This window comes from Macaca fascicularis, chromosome 12 (assembly GCF_037993035.2).
Source record: "Macaca fascicularis isolate 582-1 chromosome 12, T2T-MFA8v1.1".
NCBI classification, from domain to species: Eukaryota; Metazoa; Chordata; class Mammalia; order Primates; family Cercopithecidae; genus Macaca; species Macaca fascicularis.
Genome location: NC_088386.1, coordinates 125,171,160 through 125,191,153, shown reverse-complemented (window position 1 = coordinate 125,191,153; position 19,994 = coordinate 125,171,160). Strand labels below are relative to the sequence as shown.

General features: G+C 43.2%; 1 protein-coding gene across 1 annotated transcript in view; it reads left to right on the top strand.

Annotated features, from left to right (window-relative positions):
* Positions 1 to 6,254: 6,254 nt before the first annotated feature.
* Positions 6,255 to 19,994, top strand: part of PID1 (phosphotyrosine interaction domain containing 1) — a 253,499-nt gene continuing 239,759 nt past the window's right edge. The window contains exons 1-2 of the mRNA XM_065526196.2: positions 6,255 to 6,403; positions 6,436 to 6,529. Coding sequence (XP_065382268.1) covers positions 6,500 to 6,529 — 30 coding nt within the window. The 5' untranslated portion in view covers positions 6,255 to 6,403; positions 6,436 to 6,499. The remainder of the gene's footprint in view (positions 6,404 to 6,435; positions 6,530 to 19,994) is intronic.

Here is a 19,994-nt window from a genome sequence, read left to right as displayed (position 1 = left end):
GCAAAACCTTGAGCAAGTCACTTCTCTTGGCTGAAGGCAATGCCAAGAGAGGGACTCAGATGGGGACACTGGCTCATACTACTAGCATCATCTGATGCTCCTGGCTGCTAAGGCAATGAACTCAGTGCTCCTGAAGGGGGTATCTGGATGGCACACTGCAACATTCACTACACCATAACTAACAGATAAATACTGAATGTTTTCAGCACTTTAAGAGGTCATTGATGATTTCCTGCTTTCTTGCTGCCACTTACAGTATGACCAGTAAAAACAGGACAGAATATATAATCATGGTTTTTGCAGTACTCTTCCTGCAATCCAGGTAGAGTTTGTTAAAGATGAAGATTTCATTTATCCTTACCTCTCTCCAATTCTTATCCATAAGGTCACCAACTTTATCAATGCCACTCCCTTATGATTTTATGATGGAGTCGTCCTGTGGATCTCTGAAGGAAGTGCAGAGAAAAAGTAGTCTAGCCAGGGCTGTCATGTTCTGCAGTGCAAGTTGTGCACTGCAGAATCGTACATGGAGGTTTTGAGTTAAGCAAAGGCCAGAGTAGATCAGGAATCATCTTTCTTATTGTGGAGACTTTTTTCTAGACAACCTAATTTCTATTAAGTTATGCCCAAACATTTCCTATAGGTTTTAGGATAAGTAATTCTTGGCTTTGATAATGAAAGTGGGAAGAAGAGGGAGAAAAAAATAGAAGCAAAGGAAGATGGGTTTTTGTGTGAAGTCAGCTCAGATGGAGAAAGGATGAAGTGGGAAGATAGCATAAGGTGTGGCTTCACACAAGTCTCCATGAGAATGTATTTGGGATCATAGAGCTAATTATTTCATCACGAATACAGAGGAGGACAAGGACCCTTAGAAACCGCAGAGAACATTAGTAGTGCAGACTTGCCCCTTTCTGGGCTAAATGTGGTGAAGGCAAATCTAAGTAACATTCTCCATTTCAGTCTCAATTTCCCCAGGCTCTAAGTGAAAGAGGAGCTGTATTTACCCATCCAAAATGATGGGCAGATAGCTGTCTAGAGACAGTGTCACCGAGAGGGTGAGAAGGGCTGTAAAAGAGCAGATATGTTCACGTTTATGGCAAATTGTGCCAGAAAATAAATTCATCTTAATCATTATATGGCTGGCGCCCAGCCCACTTCCCATCTTCTTTTCAGAGGGACTTACTAGAAAATTTAACAGATGGGACTTGGAAACATGGCCCACACAATCTGAGACTAGGATGGAGGTGTGTATGAGGGAATTGTGAGAGCAGAAATAAAACCAAAAGAGGAAATAAGTTTTTATGTTAGACTATTAGGCTTCATTTTAGTGCTAACCCTGATCAATTGGTTGTTAGGAAATGTTGAGAAGGATTTGTTTAGCGGGAAAGACTGACATTTATTAGTGATGTTTTCTCTCTCAGTTTTCTATTATTACCTAACAAACAACCCAGAACTTAAGGGATAAAACCCAACCTTGTTGTGTACTTATGATTCTGTAGGTCAGCAGTTGGCAGGTCTCAGCTGGGTGGTTCTTCTGCTGGTGGGACCCACATGGGATCACCCAAGTGGCTGCTGTCCTGTAGTGACTTGAGCTGGCTGTTATGAGATGAGCTTACTCACATGTCTGGCTATGGGTGCTAACTCATGGCCTGACCTCCCTCTATGTGGTTCTCATCGTAAGGAGTCTAGTCCAGGCTCCTTCATAGGATGACTTATGTTCCAAAACGGTGAGAGCAGAAGCTGCAAAGTGTTTTGTGGCCCGAGCTCAGAAGTTCCACAGTGTTACATCTGCTGAATTTTATTGGTCAAGTATGCCACAAGTCCAGCACAGATTCAAGGAGTGTGGACAGATTGCATCTCATGATGAAAGAAACAGGCAAGTTACAGTGCAAATGGGCATGACTTCCTGAGGGATGAGAGATTTTTGTGGCCATCTTTGGAAATAATCTGTCACACAACTAAAGTCGTGAGGACATGAGGAGTCAAGAGTAGGAGAGTCACAACACATGAATGAACCAGTCCTACCCTGTTAAGGGTCATCTTAACATACCAATAAATCCTATCACTCTGTAGGGACAAAAGCCAGTGGCTCCATCACTAGTGGGAGGTTTAAATGGCTGAAAGAATTTTCAGACTTTTTTATATTGCTCATTTATATACAGCTGTTTTGGTGACTTTGAAATAAGGTTAGTGATACCATAACAAGGGCTTTTTAATGATCATTTTGCTAAATACACAACTGTAATAAATTTTGCTGTCATCTGCTTAAGTTAGAATTGTAAGTGGGCCAGGTATGGTGGCTCATGCCTGTAATCCTAGCATTCTGGGAGGCAAGGCAAGTGAATCACTTTAGCCCACGAGTTTGAGACCAGCCTGGGAAACACAGCGATATTCTGTCTCTATAAAAAATTTTTAAAATTAGCTGGGTGTGGTGGCACAAACCTGTAGTCCCAGCTATTCAGGAGGCTGGGGTGGAAGGATTGTTTTGAGTCTGAGAGGTTGAGGTTGCAGTGAGCCAAGATCGTGCCACTGCACTCCAGCCTGGGCGATAGCATGAGACTTCATCTCAAATAAGAAAAAAAAAAAAAAAAAAAAAAAAAAAGAATCGTAAGTGAGCTTTAATATCCTTTGTCATTTTTATTTGAGAATCTAAAGCAAATAATCGAAACTCATGACTATTCCCAATGGAAATAGCATAACCATAGGAAGCATGGGCCACTTTGTGAAAATTTGATCATTCCAATAATAAAAAGAGAAAGAAACATAGTGGGGATGAAAATGAATGTTTCCCACACACCTACCATGTGCCAGGCATGCTGCACATATTAATTCATTCACTCCTCCCAAAAATCCTAAGTATTAAGTAATACTATTACCCGTTTTACAGAAGAGAAATCTGAGGTTCGGTAAGGCAAATGACTTGTGAAAAGCTGATACCGAGGCCAGGATTCAACCTGAGTCTTCCGCTTGTCCTAGTGCCTTTCCAATATTTATTGATATCGATACATATTTTATACGTATATTCAAATTACATACATCTTATCCTACTCTAAAAACCATAATTGTATCATTTTCAGCTGCAACACAACTTTATAATTACCCTTTTAAATGGTGCATAATATTTTAATATTTCTTTGATATGCTGGACCGTACTTTCATTCACCATTACTCTGACTTGGACCTTGAGGTTGCTTATGCTAGAGCTCAGAACCATGAACTAAATCAAATCTGGCTTAACACAATTTCTAGGGATGCTGTAATTATTTTTCTGAACCAAACGTGTGAATAACGCATCTGTGCCTTGTCAAGCGTTTTTGGTTTCTGTCATTTTCCTTGAAATGGTATTTATTAACAAGATTAGACCTGTTTCGATAATTGCAGGAGACTAAGTACATGAAATTAGGCACACATTTACATGCCTAATATTTCTACTCATTGCACCAAAACACCTCCCGCTTATTTTAAGGGTGGTTTCTTGCTCAGAACAAACCTGCTTACATCGTAAGGCAGCATTTTCAGATTCACCAGGAAGGATGAGGTTCCAATGTCACAGAACAGAGCTGGGAGAGAATGGCATGTAGGTCTCATCTCTAGCCAGCAGATGTCTCTATTTCATTCATCCTTCATTGCAGGTTCCTCCTGAATGGGAAGACTTGGGAGCAAAATCTATGAGTGGGAGTTGTCCCATCCTTTTGTCACCTCCCACCAGCCTGCAACTGCCCCTCCTCCACCCCTCCCCTAGCTTCCTGATTCGTGGCACAAAGGTAATTGAAACAGGAGTGCCATTTGAGTTTAAATCCATTCTTTACTTTACTGAATCTGTCTGCAAAGTGGGAACGGTAACTGAAAGCAATCTTGACAGAGCCAAAGCTTTTTCTCTTTAAATAGCACCATACTCCGTACTAAAAGCTGTATTACTGAGTCATAACAATTAATTACGTTCAGAGGTGAGAAGACAGGATTTAACGCTCTAATGCGATTTGAATTTAGGCCGTTATCTCATCCCACTGCTATTTAAAACAAGATCACTTTTCTACGGAAGCATCTGCAACTAAGGATGGTTTCAGAGCTTAAGTCTGAAGACATCCCTGGCAACTGAATATTCCTGTTTTAGCTTCCTGGTTGGGGGTGGCGGGGGGGCGGTTGGGGGGTGGGGTTTATAAGCATGTCTGGATTTTCTAGATTTTTGTAATGAATTGCACTTCTTTCTGCTTTGGGATTTGATAAAAGAGAACTAGGGGCTGAGAAGGTCATGAGGAATTTTGTAGGTGTGGAGGTGTGCAGGAGGAGTTACTGGAAAAGCAAACAGAGACCATATGACCAAGCATGTGAGGCACATGTCCATGCAGGGCTGCTATGCAAATACCTCATGAAAAGAGATTTATTAATAAGTTCAGAGCAAGTAGCAGGAACTGGAGAAGGAGCTGAGAAGGTTCAGATGGTTATCAGGCAGGAGTGGGAGGGTCCTGTGGATATCCAGGGAGACAGAGACAAGCTCTTCAGAGGCAGCTCTGTGGCTTTGCCAGAGGCTCCTAGAGGCACTGAGGTTCCTGGGTTTGCCAAGGCTGGTGGCACCAACATAGCAACCGCGGGGTCCAGAAGATTCTGCCTGGAATCCTGGATCTGAATCGCCATTGTGACTCCCCACAGTGTGACTCTGTGAATGCTGTGCTCCCCAAGCCTTGGGAGATAGGGGCTTCTGTCCCACGGAGAGTTGCTGGGAGGATCCGACGAGCTAAGGGTTCAATTCTGGAGTGCTTCTGTATCTGGAAATCATTATACTCAAGCAGAATAAGGAAAATGGACAGATCCTCCTTCCAGACATGGAGTGTGGATTTTGACATTGCATGGGTAGCTCAGGGCACAAGCTGTGCAGCTGTCTCAGCATGAAATGCCTTTCACACCCCTCTGCTCTCAGGACCCTGCCTTGTAGGAGCAAAGAGCCTCGGGCTCCCCACAAACATTGTGTTCTCTCTGCCGCTCTCTTAGGTCATTCTGTGTAGTGAGTTCTTCCCACCATGTTCTCCTCTCCCACTCTTCATCAGCTCCAGACTCAGCTTAGTATCCCTGACTTGCCAAGTGCCTTTAACCCCCAGCCTCAGACAGATGCTCTTTCCACTGCATTTCCGTGGTCAGTTAGAGGCGCAGGGCCAGATCTCCTGCCCTGAAGTCATCTGACCGTGTACTCTCTAAGCCACTCACTGGCTGTGTGACCTGGACAAGTGACCTAAACCTTATAAGCCTCATTTGTTTGATCCACGTGGTGAAAATATTAATAGTTATTTTGCCGAGTTGTCAAGAGCATGGAAAGGGCTGGCCTGTTTAGGACAGGAGGTCATCTCATGGTGGCCAGCACTAGCCAGGGAGCCTCCAGGCCTATGAGCCCAGAGTGGCGTTCCCTTGGGTTCTCAGAGCCTCCTGCTGCACTTGCAGATCTCACGGTGAGTTAGGGATGTGGGAGTCTGCATGGCCCTCCTCACCCCTGTATAGGTTAGGAGTTGAGTCCACTGCCCAGCATGAGGTATGGCCTCCTCATGGCCAACCCCTCTCATCTCTCAGGTCTTACTCCAGGCATTCCCCAGGGCCCTTGTCTAAGAAGCTCTCCTCTCCCATTCTTCCCACATCTGCCCTGTTTTATCACCACCCGATATAGCACCGGCTTGTTGATGTGTTTGCTCAGTCACGACTCTCTCTCCAAAGCAGAAGGTAAGCTCCAGAGACAAGGAACATTCTCTTGTCTTCTATTCTGCGTCGCTACATCCTCAGGACCCAGCATAGGGGCTGGAGCCTAATAGGTGCTCAGTTAACTGGAGTGGGAAGAACGAATGGAAGTGTCTCCCTAGCACAGTGCCAAGCACAGCACAGGCACTTCGGAGATCTCTGTTACATGGAAACCTGGGACCTCCGGGGCTACGGTTTCTTTATTTAAGGAATTTCCCTCATCCCCGCCACCCCCGCCATCCCCGCCACCCCCGCCACCCCCGGCCCTTCCCTCATCAGCCAGTCTGTCCCTTTCCCCAGACCCCAACCCAATGGAGGCTTCCCAATGAGGGCAGGGCCGGCTGTTCTGGCTTCCCCATTCACCCCTCACTAGGATTTAGAGTCCGCCGCGCTGCACCCCCGCCCCGCGCCGCCCCTGGGCGCCCGCCCCGGGCATGCTCAGAGCGCGCAGGTCCGGGCGGCGGCGGCGGGGGAGGAGTGAGCGGCCGCCCCCGCCGCCGCCGCGCGCTCGCCGGGCCCGGGCGGAGCTGCGCAGTCCTCTCGCAGCTGCGCCAGGACAGCCGGCGCGCGGCCGTGCCCACAAGTTGCCGGCAGCTGAGCGCCGCGCCTCCTCCTCCTGCTTGCAGACCCCTGCGCCCACCCGGCGGCGGTGGCCAGCGCCAGGACGCACATCCCGCGGACACCCACCCCAGATGTAAAGCGGGACAACAGCCCCTCGCCCCCCGGCGCGATCGACAGTCCCGCTAGCGTCTCCTCTACCAAACCCCAGGACTGGAAGATGTGGCAGCCGGCCACGGAGCGCCTGCAGGTAAGGGGCACCCGAGAGGCCGGGGGCCAGCCTGGAGGAGGAGGTGCCCGGGCAGAGGAACCTAGGTTTTGCTTCTGCCTACTTTAGGGGCTTTGCCCAAAACCATCTTGTAAGACGCATCGATGGCAACATGATGCTGTCGGTTTAACCCAGCGCCAGGAACCCGGGGGTATGGGGATGATGAAATTGACAAACGCATGGATTCAGGCGTTACAACTTTTGGTTTGGAGGTGCTTGTGTGCCTGTTCGTTGGTACATATAAGGTTGGACTTTCTGACTGGCAATTTAGATTGCATTCCACTGACACAATGTAGTGGTCTGGAGTTAGGATTTTTGAATCCAGATTTTTTTTTTTTTGGTCTCCAGGAAAGACAGGACAGAACAAGTGATATGTGAAAGCATCCATTTGCCAATATAATGTGGAAATATCAAGCTTGGTTTGGCTTGGTCATGGTATGCTACTTATTTTATTTTTCCCTATTCATTGGTTCTCTCCCTTTATCTTCCTTAAACCCAAGCCCCTTCAGATATTTAAGAATCAAAAGTAAGTTCAGCCAAGAATATTTATCTCCTGGGTCATCCCATCAAAAGTTTTTTACGGCTGTCTCCTGAAATGCCAGACTGCCTTGAATTGGATTCTGGAAGCTGGGAATTTGCGGGAGGCGATTGAAGAGAAAGAGGGACCTTTCCCAGAAGAACTCCTTCAGTGACATGTTGGGCCTTGGGATTGCCCTGGTTGCAAGGTTTGAGGACTGTCTTTTGCTGGCAAATATTCTCAGGAGTCACGGCAGCTACTCTGCCAGATAAAATCCACTGAATCCTGCAGTTAAACTTTTGGCAAGCTTGGAGCCACATTGTTTCGTAGTAAACTTTGAAGAAGTGTTTAAATGGTAAAATACAGCACCATTGGAGGCTGCGTCTGAAGACTTAGGACAATGAGGCCAGGCCCTGGCTAGCTTGGAGGCTTCTCAGTGAACATTCAAAGCCCCAAGCACAGTTTCTCAGATGCAGGGAGAGGCTAACCTTTGTCTAGGAGTCCTCATACAGAGGAATAACCTGCAGAGGGCATTGCATTTAGCAGAAACAGATGCCCCACAGCCCCTTTCCAAATCTCCCTGGGCCGTGATTTGTGGGGAGTGTGTTCACTTTATGAGAGCCTGAGACACCAGACCAGTTCCCCAGGGTCTCGAGTAGAATAAACAAGAAAACCTGCATTTAGCCTTGAAGATGAGGAGGTGGATGACCAACCTCCTAACCCCCTCCTTGTCTTACTAAGAGAATATCAACACTGGGCTCTGAATGACTGGCAGAAGGTGATGTAAATGTATTTTGGCAGTGGCATCAGATACCAGTGGCGCATTTGAAGTTCTCCTTCAGTTCAAGGCATAACTTCTATTCCAAAGGAGCAGAATGATTGAGGGGAGCTGGCAGGTTTCCTGTTCAAGTGCAGAGGGTAGCTTTTGGAAGTCCTTAGAAAGACATGACTTGAGGTGGCTTTTATGGCCTGATGGTCTGTACCTCTGAAGAGTTTCTAGATTTTTGACTATTGAGGTTCTTCCTACTGGCTTGTTTCACTTAGGGAATCCTGTGCGCTCTGGAGCATGTGACCTTTGGCAGGCGAGCGCTCTCGCTTGCCTTCCCGTAGAGATTGCTCCTCACTAGAAATGTCTCCCCCTTCTTTAGTGAAATGTGCACACGTGCATTTTGGCGTGAGCCTGGTTTACTGCAGTTTGTGTTTGTAATGCATTTATTTTATTTCAAGGTGTCATGTTGAAAGAACTTGGTTTTAGGCTTTTGAAAGCTCAGATAAACAGGGCTTATCACCGACAAGACCAAGTCACTATTGGAAGGTCCTTACCAACAGGGGGCTCAACTTCATGCTCCCCAAATTTCAATGAGTCTCTTTTGAAAGTACATATGTCTCAAGCCTTGGGATTAGAGAAGTGAGACAAATGTGGAAAGAATCTTTTATATCCATGGCTTCTTCCCAAAGAGTTTTGCTTGACTCTTCTTGAAAACACATAATTTGTACGTTTTTACTTTTGCCTCTGAGAGAGCTCTTGAGGGTGAGGTGGTGAGTGAGCTGCTTATAATATTTTATTTACATTCCTTGTGGTTATCTTTGTCACAATCTCTGTTTGCTGCCTGGGGTTTTTTTCCTTTTCTTTTCCTGTCACCATGATATAGAAACATGCCTGTCTGATTCCTCAGTGAGAGGCCCACTTTGCCACTCCCAGGCTCTGTGGCCACAGAGATAGCAGTGGATATCGTGCTGGATAGGAAACTTGAGAGTGAGCCCTGCTCTTTAACGATGTCTGAGCTCCATGTGCCTTTCACAAATCTTTTTAAACCTTCTCATTCAACCGCATTAATTTTTTTTCTCATTAATCTTTAATATAAACATTCTAATTTAGATGAGCCAGAGTGAAAAAAAATTCTTCAAGGAAACATTTCCAGAACTTCCTAATAGGACTAAGGAGTCAATTGATTTTATTAATACCTAGAATCAAAAGAGGGGATGGAAGAAAATAACTAGACCCTTTCTTGATGATATAGTTCATACTCAGTGAGGCTGGTTTGAGAAGTCTGCATCCCAGGGGAGTGCGATAGAACTTTGCATAGACCAGTAACCCTCTAAATAGTGGACTTTTCAGTGTAGCAAGTGGCTTCCTTGCTCAGGAAATGGCATCTTTGATCAGGTTTGATTATCATGATCATTACCCACAGTTCTGTGTCCCCACAAAATGATGCTGATATTTTCTGATTTGAGGTTTAGCTGTTTGACCCAAATCCAGCACAGGCAAAGGGAACTATTGCCCCGAGCAGGGCTGCGCTGGGTAATTTCTCATTCAGTCACACAAACCGAGGCAAGTTCATCTGCTCCCTTGAATGTTAAAACTTGTGTTGCATCCCACTCGAGCCTTCGCTGGGAGCTTCTGCCATTAAAAATATAATAGGATCAAAAGGGATGTGAAGGTTTCATGTACCACGCTAACTTTTGACGGTGAATAAATATGAATTCTTCTCTTTTCACCTTCCCGTCTGCACAGCAGACCTTTTTTTTTTTTTTTTTCTTGGAGGGGTTGAGGAGAGTTATAAATTTTTAAAGAAGCGGATTTGAAACAGACTCCTTTCAGAAAAGTAAAGGAGACTTTTCAGAACAAATAAAAACCGTATTGGTTTTTTATGAAATAGAGATGAGAGTACCTCTGGCCTTGAAATTTTAAAATTTATATGGGTTTCTACATTGACTTAATGATTGTACTAGGTGGATCCCTTAGAATTGACAAACCCGTCCATGCAAGAGTGTGTCCCATCCATAGGAACAAGTATTGTCTCAGAGCAAATGCCTTCAGTGAGCTACCAGATGCATTTTCTGGAGGCCTTGATAGAACGAGAAAGATGAATCAAGACTGAGTTGGAAACGAAGGAGGTCAACACCTCCTTAAGGTCTTTGCTGTAGTTATTACTAGGATAAAGTGGAATATGATAGGCATGTATGGGAAACAAGTTCTAGCAGATTCTAATTGTGAAGTTGACATGTAACCATCTTCTCATGAGGCATTCCATAAAGGTTCCAATATGATCATCTAGCCGTCTTCACTGAGATTACCATTTCTCCGTGGCAGATTCAGAAGAAACAGAGCTTTTTATTCATAAAGCTGGATTTGAGTTCTGCAGCCTGGGCAATTTTTTTCTGTTCCATTACTTCCTTTCTCACCCTCATTGTGGCCAATGTCTGTGTACTAGCACTTCCACAAGAGGGAGAAACACAGTGAAGAGTGGGGAGGACCCCACATCCTGAAAAAACTTTCTTCTGAAATTTTTGGCTGAGGAAGTGGTTGAAGTTGAAAGCTAAATACTATTTGGGGATTTTAGGAGGCAAAGTCCTCCTCTGAGGATTGTCTCACCCTTTCTCGGCCTTGTCCTATCTGGCAGATCTTGTCTTGACTTGGAGTGTGGATCGTTCTAGATTTTTCTTCTCTATAATGATGCCACTTTCACTTTTCCCCTGAGAAGTGAGACTGGAGAACCCTCTAACACATCAACTGGAGACCATTAGCCCTGGCCCATGAGGCAGGGTGAAAACCAACAAATCTGACACTTTTCCAGGCTGGTCAAATTGACAAAAGGAACAAGGAATAAGAATGGGAAGATACTAGTAACCTGCTTTTGTGGTGCAGGCGCTGTGTGTGGCACTGTGCTGAGGAGCTTTATTTTAACGATCTGGCTCATTTGCATCCTGTAACCACTTTTATTCCCATTTTTATAGAGAGACTGAAGGCCAGAGAGTTGAAGTGATTTGGCTGGGGTCGAGCAGCTAGAAATGAACTGAGCTGGAGTTTGAACCAGACAATTTGGCTCCAGTCCTTACTTCTTAAGCACTTCACCATAGTGCAGAAGGGTAAGACAGACACAGTGCAATATACGTGTTGGTGCTGTTGTTGTTAATAAATACAGTTAGAGCAATGACTGTCTTGTGGGCTCAGAGAGGCTACTGTCCTATTTCTTGTTGAAGCAGTGGGTTGACCAAAGGCTACTCTGTTTTTGGTGGCTCAAATCTTTGGTGGCACATAAGCTGCTGTTTCCTATTGAAGTTAAAATTCACAAGTGCCATTGAAGAGCTTTTCAGCTGAAGCACATAGCATTTATCCAAACTAGAGACCTTGAAAACTGGTGATTAGGGTGGATCGCGTACACATTCATTCCAAGTTTAGACAAAAAAAAAAAAAAAAAAAAAAAAAAAAAAAGGGGAGAAGGAGGGAGGAGGTTGGAGATTTTCAGAGTGGTTGCTTAGAAAAAAGCAACAGCTGTTATTACAGAGGCACAGGTTTCTCACTAAACCCATTCTGGATTTTGTTGTTCTTTTAATCAATTGTAGTCGAGTAAGCACAAAACATTGGGCCTTATTGTTCATAAGGAAAACTCAGAGTCGTCATTAATCCAGGGCCTTAGTCTCCCTCAGGAGTAAAATGCTATCTTACATCATTGAGTCTTTCTCCAAGTTTGTCAGCAAATCTCTACCAAGTGATTTGCAAAATCCTAGCCTGGAAAAAACTCTGTGCCCCTTGCTTAACCATGGCCTAATGGCTGTTTTGTGTTGACTGTACTGAGTCATCTTGGAGTGTTAGGCAACTTTTGCATTTTGTTTGATGTTCCAGGTTAGGTCCCTCCCATACCCCTCCACACTGACCCCATTTTACCATGAAAATTAGCCCTGGAGGAGACTCTGGGAGAATCAACCTTACAGCTTCCAGGGTACTGGAGATCAGACTGCCTTCCACAAGGTATTTTATTCTGTGAATAGCAGCAGTTCAGGGACTTGTTAGTGGTCAGCAAAGAAAACTAGTCCAGAAACACTAAATGACTGCAGTGTGCTTCTTTCAGCCCCATGGACACAAATGTAAACAGAGGCTTTATATAAGTAGAGCAAGAAGAAATAGTTGAGTCGTTTGTCCAAAGACCTCCTTAGAGTCTAGTGGAATTAGTCTACTGTCATTTTGTGTTTACTTAAAAAAAAGTTGTCATCCCTATTTAGCTGCTAATCAGTGATAAAGCCTCAGTGTGTTCACCAGGTCCAACCCTTGAGGCCAAGCACTGCAAAAGGAAGGTGTCGACTTGTTTTGTGACTTTGGCATGTTTCAATGCTTCCAGCATCTCGACGTGCTCTTCCACTTAATACTGATGCCACGTGGATCAATCATCTGGCCGAGGTCTTCGTTCCCTTGCCTGATGGCCCGGGATTCCTCGGCCCTCTTACATTTCAACCGAGTTCTTACTTTGATAAGGGAGGCTCCAGTAACGGCCTTCTTAGTCAGGTTGTTTCCTGAATAAGAAATCATTTGGGTAAAAAACAAAAACAAAACAAAACCAAAAAAGCAGGTCTGTCTCTTTATAAATACTTTTAACTCAATGGCTTACTAGCAGTGTTTCAGTTTTGTAACTTTTCTGAGCTTTGCTTTTCCTATCTGTAAAATAGAGAGATGTGCTTTGCAGAGATTTTGGTATGTCGTGTATAGCAGGTGCTCAATAAACAGAAGCAGTTTTTAATGTTGTTATGGTTGGTCACTGTAGAAATAGAGTTTTGAGTTTAGATCTGAGCTCCTGTCTTCCCTCTGTCCATCTTTCTTGTCCATCTACTACGTCCCAAGTACTATGCTCGGTGTAGGTGAAGGGTGAGAAGAAGGACATAGTTATAAACTTAAGAGGACTCACAGTCCTATTCCTTATTGTTCAAAGTTGGGCTTAATATATATTTCCTAGTATGATTGTAACTTTCAGTGTTTCTGTTCATATGAAGAAAATCCCTGGCTAGCTCAGCTTTATAAGCCAGAACCAGTATGTTAATGGCCTGCTCGCTGTCCACTTGTCTGTGTCTCCTCACTTGGGGAAGCGCCTTTTATTCTTGATGTATAGGGAAGTGTGATGCACAGAATACAATTGTCTATACAGTTGGGGATGAAGATGATGGAGGTTCCCATATGATAGTGGGTGTTAGGGTATGGGTGAGCTGGGCTGGGGCTTGGGGGCCACATACCTTGTGGCTCTTAATCACTCCAGTCCCTGTTTTAGAGAGGCCTGGGTGTGGCTATCCTGAAAATGATCTGAGTTGACATACCTCTTATATCTCCTTTAGTTTCTGCCAGGCAGTAGTCTCTAGGTCAGGATGAAGTGTTAGTTCTCTCATGTTATAAAGGTAGTAAGGGAAGTCATGCTGAAGTTAACTATTGGGAAATTTCGTGTATACTATTGAGTTGAGAGTCCACTGCTCCAAAAGGAATTTTAGGTAAGGGAAGCCCTTCTAAAAACCATCCAATGCATGTTTGCTCCCAACTATCCAGAGCTAGAAGGTTATATAGCGTGGCACGTATTCTCAAACAGGGCACAGAGAAGGGGTGCTGTGGTCAGGGTCCCAGAAGCAACATTTCCTTCCACTCCAGCAGCGCTGCTAGCAGACTCTCATTTAATCAGGGGTTTTATTGGTGATTTTTACTTTTCCAGCCATGCTCATTTCCAAGTATGGAGAAAATCAAGAAATACCAGCTACCGTTCATTGCAGGCTTATTTAGTAGTAGTATCAGTACTAATAACAATAGCAGCCAACTTTTTCTTAGCATTTACTATGTTCCCAGCACTGACCTGTCCTCCCAACAGCCTTCGGTAGTAGAGCTGGGGTTCACAGCCAGCAGACTGGCTGTGGGGTCTGCACTCCTAAGCACTGCGCCCCTTGTGTCACAGAGCAGACATTTTGTTTTATATGAAAAAGCATATTTAATCCTTGAGAAAATTCTAAGGGACAGAGATCTTGTTGTCTCATTTTTCTGGATGATGTAACAATCGTCCAGAGACTACGGATAACTTTTGCTCGCGTTCATTAACGACACATCTTCCATCTCACCTTTGTCTCTGTGGATGAAGCCCTGGCTTCTTCAGGCAGCAGATGGTCATACCTTGGCTGGAGGGTGGGTGTTCTATAGCCATGATACTAATCTCCTACTGGTCCAAGGCTTGTCAGAGACCAGTTTTTAACCACTGGGATATGAGAGGATGTATACTAAAGATACCTTACCTTCATGAATAGCAAATGCACCTTCTTGGGGAAATAGACTCTTCCCCCTTTTCTGTCTTCTTGCTGCCCTGAGCATAGATGTGATGTCTAGCATTGCGGCAACCATATGGTGATTCTGCAGCAATAGATGACAAGCCTTAAAACCAGTCCACTCAGAAGGCTAGCATGATAAGGTGGAAGGACTCGGATCAGTAAGCAGCACCTGAACCTACCTCCTAACCATATATGAGAAGGATATGACCCCCTTTCATTTGTTTATGCCCATATGTGAATTGGGACTTCTGTTACTTGTATCTTGGACGTTCCTAACTGACACAGCTACTAAGGGACCAAAATTCAGGTTCAAACCCAAGCCTCCATGTGTTACTCATTGTTGAAGGTTGAATTGTGTTCCCCCAAAAGATGTGTTGAAGTCTTAACCCCTGGTACCTGTGAATGTAGTTTTATTTGGAAATAAGGTTTGTGCAGATGTAAGCAAGTGAAGATGAGGTCATATTGAATTAGGGTGAACCCTAGAGCCAATGACTAGTGTCCTTATAAGGAGAGATTTGAAGACACAGAGGAGGCACAGAGAAGGCCATTGTGAAGATCAAGGCAGAAAACGGAGTTATGGGACCACAAGCCAAGGAACACCAAGGATTGCTGGAAACTGCCCAGTGTTAGAAGAGTCGAGGATGTGTTCTTCCCCAGAGCCTTTGGATGGAGTGTGGCCCTGCCAACATTTCCATTTTGGACTTCCGGCCTCCCAAATGGTGACACATTAAATTTATGTTGTTTTAAGCTACCCAGTTTGTGGTTATTTGTTACAACAGCCCTAAGTAGCTACTACACCAGTGAAACCATATAGCCTGTTGACTATATTTGATCACTCTGTGTCTGTGGTGTGGGTATCCCCAACTTTCACATACTGGGACAAAATGCATGTGTCTATCAGGAATCCTGTTTTTAATACTGAGTGTGAGTTTATCTACTGTGGATTGAAAAAAAAAAAGAAAACAGCTAAGCTATTGCTTCTTTCTCCTTTATTTCCTTCTGGTTGACAACGTCCTAGGAAAAGGCGGCAAACCTTGAGTGTGACATATGCTGTGTTGCTCAGGGAAGGTCCTCTGGAAAATATGGTACATGAGCTTCAGGCCTGAAGATGGTTCACTTTGGAGATGAAACTTATGGGCTGGAATGTGAAACAGAGTCACTTTGAGGTGGACCTCAGTGAAACCTTTCCAGACCGGCTGAGACCGAAGAAGACTAGTAGTAAGGATTTTATCCTCAAAACAAACTAGGTTTTCAGAGTCCCTGTAGGCTCTCTGGGTAGCAGCCTCTGTGATTTGCCTCTTCCTGACTAGGAAAACCTGTAAGCTGACAAAGAAATATATTTCAAATTGACCTCCAGGTGAGCCTCACGGTATGTCAGTTTGATTATTTGTACCCGGTTTGGTGTTTTATTTTGTTTTTTATTTGATAACTGTATAAATTATTTTAGTGAAGAGCCTATTCTTATTCTGGAACTCACTTTGAAGACAAAAAAAAAAAAAAAGTCATCCATGTCATAATACTTATTTTCTTGGGCAAGCTCGTCTTTTTTTGGTACAGCCAGGAAGGCACAAATGTTTCCAGTCCTTCTGAGATGAAGGCAGGGAGCGTTTCCAACTGCAGAACTGCTCTGTCAGTGTCTCTTTCTGAGAGTGAAGAGTCATTCTGGTCTTACAATGCTGTTTTGCTTTTCATTCGCTTCTCCAGAAGGAATATCCCCTGTGTCCATGGGAGCAGGAGGGGAATGGATAGTTACCAGGGGAAAGGAGCTGCATAATTGTTAGATTCGTCCTAATCCTTTCATGACAAACCTTTCCTCAGAATTGCTTTATAATTGTGAGTCTGAGAATAAACTCACAGATTCACCTGCTGCATGCTTTGATGGTTTCACGTCAGGAATGGGCCTACTTTTCCGCAGGTGAGAGTGGAATCCTGCTGTACAAGCCACCTATAATGTAGGCAGTAGCAATTGCTGTTTCCTTTCTAAGTCTTCTGAGGTTGTTTCCTAGGAACTGAGCTGGAGTCTATGGGGCCTAGTCCTGGTGGTAGCTATTTTGCTTTTGAACATAAATTCTTGGTAGCTGAATGTATTCGTTCCTAGGGCTGCAATAGCGAAGTACCACAGACCGGGTGGTACTGGTACTGTGGGTTGTCCCACAGTTCTGGAGGCTGGAAGTCTGAAATCAAGATGCTGGCAGGGTTAGTTTGTCCTGAGGGCTGTGAGTTAGTTTGTCCATAGCTCCTGGCTTTCTCCTAGCTGCTGGTAGTTTACTGGCAACCTTTGGCATTGCTTGTCTTGTGGCATCATCGCTCCAGTATTCATATGGTGTTCTTCCTGTGTGCATGTCTCTATGTCCAAATTTCCCCTGTTTATGAGGAAATCAGTCATATTGAGTTAGTGGCTGATCACACCTTGATGACCAAATATAGTCACATTCTGAGGTACTACGGGTTAGGATTTCAACATGTACATTTTAGGGGGATGCAATTTAATCTATAATAGTGTAGAATTTTCTTTTGGGTATCTACCAGTCACCAAGATATTTATCCCTACTTGACCAGCCACCAACAAAAAAAAAAAAAAAAAAAAAAAAGGCACTCAGAATTTTCTCTACATCTGCTCCATGTCATGTCTACTTCTTTCTTGATTGTTAAAAATTACAAATAATGTCTGCTTAGTGTAGCAAATCAGTCAGTTTAGAAATATGTAAAGAAGTTAGTAATCTTGTGCCTTTCCCAATTCCCAATTCTACCCATGAAGGAAACCGATGTTATCTATCTAGTGGTTATTTTTCCACAGACTTTCCCCAGGCTTTTGCAAATGTATAGATATGTGTAAACATATGTTTAGTTTTTCTCATGAATTTCAATTTATATATATATATATACACGCACAAATATATATACACACACACATATATATACACACACACACATATATACAACTTTTTTTTTAAAATTCTACTTTACAGTGTTTTTTGGGTGTCTTTTCTGGTCAATATATATAGCTCCAACTCATTCCTTTTAGTACCTGTGTAGAATTTTGTGATGAAGCTGGACTCTAATTTATTTACTCATTCCCCCATTCTCCCATGAGGAAGTGTTTGGGTTGTGTTCATGTTCTTTTTTTTTTTTCCCTAAAAATAATACTGCTATAAATTTTTGTGTATATCCTGACCTACTGGTGCGTGTATTTCTTTAGGCTGAACTACCAAAATTGATATGGCTGAGTAAGAGTATGCATGTTTTATATTTCAGCAGCTGTCAATGAGGGCTTTTACTGAGAGTTATGCTTTTTGATCAGAAATTTATATGATTTTGACAAAGGTGCAGAGAAGATAGTTCACTAGTGTCTTAGTCTGCCTGGGCCGCTATAACAAATTCCTTAGACTGAGTAGCTTAGAAACTACAGACATTTATTTTTCATGGTTCTTAAAGCTGTATGTCCAGGATCAAGATGCCAGCAGATTCAGTGTCTGGGGAAGGCCTGTTTCTTTCTGATTCATAGAAATGGTGCCTTCATGCTGTGTCCTCACGTGAGGTAAGGGCTGGAAGAGCTCTCTTAGGCCTATTTTTTAAGGGAATTAATCCCATTCATGAAGGCTCCACTCCCATGACCTCCCCAAAGGTTTCATCTCCTCATACCATTACCTTGGGTGTTAGGATTCTAACATATGAGTCTAGAACATAGCAACTGGGGAAAGGATAATAGTGTTTTCAACAAATGATGCTGGAACAATTGGATATTCATATGCAAAATGACGGTGACAACATCAGCAAACCCAGATACTTGAATCCATTCATCATGCCATTTACAAAAATTAACTCAAAATGGGTCATAAACCTAAATATAAAACCTAAGGTTTTAAAACTTCTAGACAAAAACAGCAGAAAATCTTTGTGACTTTGTGTGTATCTGTGTAAACATTACTGCAATCAAGATGATGAACATATTCATTACATCCCAGAGTTTCTCTGGGTTGGGCAGAGATTCCTTAGAACAATGACAAAAATGCAATCAACAAAGAAAAAATGGGACTTTATCAAAATTAAAAACTTCTGCTTTTTAAAAGGTATGGATAAAAGAATGAAAAGGTAAGATTCAGGCTGGGAGAAAATACTTACGTCTCATATATGTATTAAAGGATTTAGATCTAGGATAAATAAACTGTCAAAACTCAGTAAGAAGAAAGAGAATCTGATTTTTAAAAACCAGGAAATGATTTGAACTAAGAAGGTCTATAGATGGCATGAAAAGATGTTCAATGTCATTAGTCATTAGGGAAATGTGAATTAAAATCATAATGAGGTATCACTACACAACTATTAGAACAACTGAAAAAGAAAAACTAAAACTATGACCATGCTAACTGTTGGTGAGGATATGGAAAAACAGGAACTTTCATATACTACTGGTGGGAAGGTAAAATGATTTATTCAGATCAGTAGTTACCTGAGGATGGACTTGGAGGGAGGGGCCTGAAAGGGGATTGGGATAAGTTTTGGGGGTGATGGATTTGTTCAACATCTTGATTATGTGATGGATTCATGGGTTTATACATATGTTTGAAACAAATCAAATTGTGCAGCTTATTATATGTTAACTATATCTCTATATAGTTGTTAAAAATGTGTATGTGAAATCCTCATTATTTGCCAGGCATAGCGCTAGATGTTAAGAGAACTAAACAATACCCTGTTTCTGTTCGCACTCTTGAGAATTCCCTGTCATTTTCATTTCCTTTTTACTGGAAATAAAAATTCTAACCCAGAACATAAATAATGAACTCTATAATTTTTCTTGGCATTCTCTTCTTTTAAAACATTTCTTCATTTAGTTCTTGAAATGACATTTTTCATCCATCTCAGTTTGCCTAAGGATCTTAGTTAAACTAGTGGTTGAGCAAGAGAACAAATCCAGACCAAAGGGTGGAAAGTTCACGTTGTCTTGTTGATTCTTCCCCATTCTGGATGGCCTTGTTTCTCGTTCATGCTCCCTGTTCATGCATTTTTCTCCCCTTTCTAGCGTGTTGGTGTTCCAGCTGACTCTCCCAGCTGGCTTAGTCCTCTGAGGCCTTTTCCAGCCCTGTATCGCAGTGCCTGGCTCCAGCCTCCATGGCCGGTAGACTCACAAGATATTACTGTTGAAAGGGTAAATTTCTGGGATGTGGCCCCTATGACTGGCTGGGCTGCCTTCTTGTTATTTTTCCTCCCGTGACAGAAAGCAAAGAGCCAATCCATCACGCAAAACCATTAGTGGGTCTTGATTCTAGTTTGTGGATTAAAGTAATGTGTGTAGCAGACGTAGGGTCTGGATTCCTTGTGAGACAATTGTTTTTCTCAGGAATATGGTAACTAAAAACTAGACAGGATGGAATAGCTTCACTAGTGGCCATTGACCCTCAGTAAAAAGCTAATGAGAAACATTCACAAAATGACTTTAATCTAGTAGTTTAAAAACATTTTGCCCCTCAAGGAGGAAGATTTGAGACATTCAACTCAACCTCTTCTAAGGTCAAGAGTAAGGAATATAGAGCGTCTGGGAGGGGTTCCAGACTTTGTTCAATAAATATGTAAGGAAACGATGTGGCATATTGTCCAGTCTGGGGCCCTGTCAAGGTGATGAATGCACTGTCAATTAACTGGAACAGCAGGCAGAAACCGAGAGTCCCCTGTCAACCTGTATGTGTGGTTATCCTGGGACAGCAAGTAAAATACTGTACTTCTGCTTTCAACTCTATTTTGAGGGTGAAGGAAAGAAATGAAATATATTAAAATGAGGGACATCACATGGACAAGAAAGGCAGGAAGAGGGGACAGGAGAGTCGGAGGGGCAAAGGATGTGCACCAAAGAAAGACAGAAAT